The sequence below is a fragment of the Cibotium barometz genome, chromosome 29, assembly GCF_041138505.1.
Source record: "Cibotium barometz isolate CiBa-2024 chromosome 29, ASM4113850v1, whole genome shotgun sequence".
NCBI classification, from domain to species: domain Eukaryota; kingdom Viridiplantae; phylum Streptophyta; class Polypodiopsida; order Cyatheales; family Cibotiaceae; genus Cibotium; species Cibotium barometz.
The window spans coordinates 39,986,867-39,992,800 of NC_141074.1; the positions used below are offsets into that span (position 1 = coordinate 39,986,867).

Below are 5,934 nucleotides of genomic sequence, written 5' to 3' on the forward strand. Positions count from 1 at the left end.
TATGGGCCATCGCAGTGGCACCAAAAGTGTTAAGTCTTAGAGATAAGAGATCCACTCTACCTCTACTCCAAGTGTCATGGGGACGGACCATTGGTTGGAGAGCCATCAATGAAGACAATGGTTATGTGTGGATGGCTCTCATTGATGTTTCTCCTTCCACACTCGATTTATCACTTGGAAGTAGTTGCCTCAATAGGTAGTACACCCACCTCTCTCTCTCTCCCACCTATATAGCTACACAAGCATAAGGATAGAGTAGAGAAGTAAGAGAAAAGCTTAATTGCATAATGGGAGAGCGAGTTTGCATTATGCAAAAAGTTGACTTATATACAAGGCCTTCTGTGTTTACACACACTTAAGGTGTGGTCAATTGGGCCCATGGATCACCTATTGCTTATACAATGCTTAATCCCATAATACATCCATGAAGTACATCATTAGGAATTTCATCCTAACTTGTTGCCACACGCTCTTGAAGCGAAAAATCTTCATTAAAAAAATTTCCATCACGAGCACTCGTCCAAGTTATAGAGATGGAAACCATTTCTTTATAGCTTGATTATATATCCTTTTAGTGTCTCCATCTTTGCTGTTTGATGGAGAACATTAGTGGTAGCCCAGAAATGGGTTATATATCCTTTTAGTGTCTCCATCTTTGCTGTTTGATGGAGAACATCAGTGGTAGCCCAGAAATGGGTTAACACAAGTGTGAGACTTGTGTGAAGATGTGACTCAAAGGAACGAGTGGTGAAATGAGAAATCCTTTTAGTGTCTCCATCTTTGCTGTTTGATGGCGAACATCAGTGGTAGCCCAGAAATGGGTTAACACAAGTGTGAGACTTGTGTGAAGATGTGACTCAAAGGAACGAGTGGTGAAATGAGAAAGTGTGAGTGTGAGTGAAAAGAAATTAATTATTATTCACCCAAGCTTGAGGAGGACACCTTAAGTCTTCATTACTCTCCTCCTTCCTTCAGCTCATAGGTTATACTTTCTTGTGCCTTCTTTTCCCACTCCAAGAAACATATGGTAAAACACATTGGAAGATTTTTTCTACCAAATGAGACTTCTTCCAATTAGAGTCTTCTTCTCCACGTTCTTCTCCTCCTACTCTCTTGTGCATCACTTCCTCTCATTTGCCTAGTTTCATTCAAGTCCCACAGACTAAGTTCTACGCATCCCTAATGTCAAGATTTAACCCCAAGTAAGCTTGTCTATTTGAGAATTCCATGGGAGATTTACTCACATAAACCTCAATCTTTAGCATGCTATTGCCTCATCTATACAAAACCATACCAAAGAGATCAAATGTTAACCAAGCTATTCACATGCACTATGAAACAAGTGAGTCCAAGAAAGCACAACACAAGAATGAGAACAAGAAGCATCATCAAGAGGGAAAGTAGAGTTTAAGAGCTCACAACAACACTCACATCAACATCACAAAAGTGGAATGTTTATTGATGGATTTCTTTTCCTTACACACAATAAATGATTATAATATCTCCACTGACATGTGTCCTCATTCATGATATACACTAGCTACATTATTTCTAAATCTAGTGTTTGTGCATAGACAACACCGAAGCGATGATTCCATGGAGGAGGAAGCGCCGACACAAGAAGGTGGATATGTAAACTTCATTTCCTCAAAATTGGTCTCATTGTCAACATCTTGCATCTACAACAAACATCATGAGCATCCAATGAAGGCAACTCCAACAAATCAAATGATTTAGAAACATTGCTTTGGCTAAAGTATGATGTGCAGGAGGTTTGGTGGCAAGGACAACAAAGATGGGCCTCTTTTATTATAAAGATCAAGATTAAATGCAAGTAAAGATGCTATGGAACCTTAGGATAGTTTAGACAAAGTGCTCAAACATAATTCTTGTAACCAAATTTTGATTTAGCCCTAACTCTACATTAAGCAATGTTGAGGTTTCAATGTTGAATTATAATTGGTGGTGGTTCTTTGTATGGTTGTGTGCTCTAAGGTAGTTTTGGGCACTGACTTGAACAAGATTCTCAAATGAGTGAAAAAGGTTCTAGATAATGACCAGAAGACGAGGTGGGCATGATGGCTATAATGCCGCCAATGTGTGCACTACCTAATTTGTCAAGTGGCATCATTTGGATTGGCCCCCCTTTGTGGTCCTCGTGAGCCTCTACCATTGAGTAGGGATGATGCAAAACCAAGAGGTATATGAGGTCTAGACTTGTGTTTCTTTGTGTGATTGATCTTATAGCTAAACAGTCCCCCAAGTAGCTTCAATTTGAATAATCAAGCCAATGGACTTAATATTCCATAGTGGAACCTCCATCATATCTCATAATACACTAGGCATTTAAAGAGATAATATTCCTCTACCTCAACTTGTGAGCAAAGTCTCTAGATCATGTTGTGCCTCCCAATGTCCTCTACCATCTCAATCTCTACTTTTAGGCAATGTGACAAGAAGCTGATTTGCTTAATTGTTTTTTGCATGGCATGTGACTTGTCTCTGTGTAAAGATAGCAAGGCTTCCCAATAAACCATCATTCCTAAAAAGTGATCTTGATAAAACTGCATCTTCATGGGGAACTACAGCTAATCCAACTATGTGATAGGAGTTTGAAGGAGAATGAGGTTAGCACTAGTATTATAAAACAAAAGTTACTCTTGTGGCTTTTAGAAACTTTTGTGGAAAATTCCTCTTATATTGTAAAGACACTTTTTGCATATATATATATATATATATATATATATATATATATTGCTTTGAAAAATTCTTTACTATTTTTAAGCACATTACAAAAGCTACATAAATTTCTTCTATATGTATTTAGGTTATTTGCTATTCCAACATTTTATAGACTATTTTGAAAATCATAAATTTATTGAATACATGTTTTTCTTTTTTCAAAAGTTCTACCATGTATAGATGCATGATATCCAAGCACTATCAAAGTGGTCTCATGGAATTGTAAGTTGATTTTCCTTTTCATTTCTTCAAAATTCAAATATCATCCTAAAGCCACGTTTGTGAAGGCTGGTGTTAAAGTGAATGAGTTGCTTAATATCTTGCTTGGCGAGAGAGGCAAGAGAAGCTATAATGCAATCCTAGGTATTCAACATCTTCAAGGTGTAGATGTGATAAGTACTATATTATCTGCATAGGGCAAGATGGGCACCGGTTCACCACCTTCTCGTTCTCGCCCTTCTCCAATTCTAAGCATAGGGTATTAATCTCATTCACAATGTGATGTTCCTTGTCTAAGGACAATCTTTGCTAGCAAGGCCAACTCCTAAAGCTGTCTAAAGAGATGTCCCAGGAGTATAGTGTCAAGTGTTCTGTGAAAATCCACATAGCAACAGTAAATGTGCCGAGTTCATGACATGGCTTCTTTAAATGATGGTTTTGAATGTTAGGATGCGGTCCAATGAAGAGTAGGTGCTTTGAGACCCTACTTGGCCTTAGCTTTGGACCCACGCCTCTCTAACATGAACCTAATCTCAAACTCCAAAGATCCTTGGGCCCATGCCTCTAACAAGAACCTAATCTGACTCCCATACATTTTGGCAATATATAGCCAAATTGTTACAGTGCAGCAATTAGGGTCTTAACAGATTCCTAACCGTACTGATTGGGATGATCGAGCCGTGTGAAACATATCAGTTAGCAAGCACGAGCAATATGCTCAACAAGGAGGATCTTGTAGTCCTTCGTTTCGCCATATCACAGTTTTATGTATAATTGGCTATGGTCAAAAGGATGGATGAGGTGTATTTGGGGATGTGTGAAAGATCTGTATAAGTATGATTGTGTATGTGATGCATTTATGTGCGTACGTATATATTAGCTATCCTTAATCACCATATATTAGCTATCCTTCCTTGAGGTGGCAAAAAATACAGCACCAATGGAAAGTTAAAAAGTTGCTTTCAAACTCCACAAAAACCAAAGTGAGATCTTGACTCCATGAGAGTCATCAAAAATATCCGCACGAGGATAGCCGAACACCACCACCTTCACTCAAAGCCATGACTTCAAAATTAGACGGTTGTTATTCCATCTGTCATATCTTAATATGACATGCGGATGTGTTAACACCACTCTAGATGTAGCATCCAAATGGAAAAAGACTTATATTCACAGATAAGCCCAAGTTCCTAGGACAGGTGGCTTTGGGCGAGAGATTGCTCCTCAGCACAATGTATTCATGTTCATAAAACCTCATTTTTCAATGAAATGGTGTTCTAGGCATTGAGAAAATTCTTTTAAATCCCTTAGCTTTATTAGATATCAAAGGAACATCAGAGAAACTGTGTAAGGCATTGTCTCATCTACTTTCCTTAGAAAATAAATAGGCAGTGGCTGATCTGCTTCGAAAAAAATACGATTAGATTTTGCATATCATTATCCCTTTTTAGTAGAAAAGTTTTGATCTCATGGAAGTAAATTAAGATATGACCGCCTGAAATTGGGGCTTCTTGGGCATCATCAGGACTGCCACGTCATCGTATTGATCTTTAAAGCCGGGCATTGTTAGGAATGTTGTGTCATCTTCACCATTGACCTTACAGCCTTTGTGATACCAGCTCCTCCTCCATCTCCAAAGTGCTTGAAGAGAACATGAACTGATCTGCTCTCCGAAGGCTGCTTGCTATTTGGAAAACACAACCTTCCACGGTTGCTTCAGTGGGAAGTACCTCTTTTGGAAGAGAGGGTAGACATCGAGGTAAATACTCCTGTTTGGTTCCGTAATCCCTGTGTAAGGCTAAGCAAGCCCTGCAAAAGATAAACCTGCACCAGATTGCTCCAACATGAGGATCTTGAAGTCGCACATCAATCACTGGGATGTTGTTGGTATACTTGCAATTGTAACTTACTGCATAGATGCATAATGTCAAGATATACCTTAGAAGCAGCTGCCTTAAAAATGGATCCCACATTACACGCACCCACACAGGGTCCAAGGTTGACACAGATAATGTCTTCCCCCACTCTGCAATCAAAGAAGTCAACAAGTTCTGCGCCTGTTCCCTTGCACCCTGGCCAAAGTACAAACACTTCCAAAAATCAAACCTCATTATAGTCCTGTACAACAAATGAAGCCTCTCATCTTACAACTACCAAAAGTCCAAACATTTGCAATGACACCTTTAAACAAACACTGCATGCGCATAAATATGAATCAGCCTCCTTTTTTAAACTCCTGAATCACTCAAAAACGGACTTATTCCATTGGCTACCTGTGGCAATGTTGTCACAGGAACGTTGACCAGTTGGCAAAGTGCCAGGAAAGGTGCAGTGAGAAAAAATGTAAAAAAACTCCCAGCCCCCTTCTGGTGATAGGAGGATATCTCCCCATGCTGTCCAGCCAAATGCATTGTAGGAGAGAGCAATAATGCTGCTGGCTCCCCTCTTTCTTCACCATGGATAGCCTGTTAAGCAAGCAAATTGAGAAACAAAATTACCTTATCCATTGCAGCTCATCCATGGGAAATAGCATCTCCACTTAACCACAACAAACTGCAGGTTTTTACAGTACCCAAACAATCACCTCGAAAAAGGCACTCTTATTGCTATCAATGATAATGAAGAAAGGTCTTCTTGTGAAAGGAAGTATGTCAGCAGGATAGAGATAGCTCTGACCTGCAAAAAATGAACATAAAGGGAAAATTAAAACTTTGGAGAAAGAAAAAGAAGAGAATACTATATTAACATCTACTATAGACCCAAAGGGTCTACCAGACCAAAAAGATGTTACATGTAATTTATGTGTAAACCAGATGTCAAAACAACATGAAAAGAAAAATAGCAGGGTGTGTGTACAATGTAGTAAGTAACAACAAAATCTCGAAGCTGGAGCTGACGGGTGAAGGGCCTGAATCTTTAAGGGCGAGTGTCTCTAGCTCTCTGGTAACTTCACGGGTGCAAGTAGCCAGAACC

At 39.2% G+C, this 5,934-nt stretch overlaps 1 protein-coding gene across 6 annotated transcripts in view; it reads right to left on the reverse strand.

Annotated features, from left to right (window-relative positions):
• Window positions 1–4,101: 4,101 nt before the first annotated feature.
• LOC147622177 (uncharacterized) overlaps window positions 4,102–5,934 on the reverse strand; it is a 157,326-nt gene continuing 155,493 nt past the window's right edge. For all 6 annotated transcript variants that reach the window (XM_086823285.1, XM_086823283.1, XM_086823282.1 and 3 more), the window contains 4 exons: window positions 5,546–5,637; window positions 5,235–5,426; window positions 4,900–5,033; window positions 4,102–4,785 (listed from right to left, as the gene is read on the reverse strand). In XM_086823285.1, coding sequence (XP_086679411.1) covers window positions 4,560–4,785; window positions 4,900–5,033; window positions 5,235–5,426; window positions 5,546–5,637 — 644 coding nt within the window. In that variant the 3' untranslated portion in view covers window positions 4,102–4,559. The remainder of the gene's footprint in view (window positions 4,786–4,899; window positions 5,034–5,234; window positions 5,427–5,545; window positions 5,638–5,934) is intronic.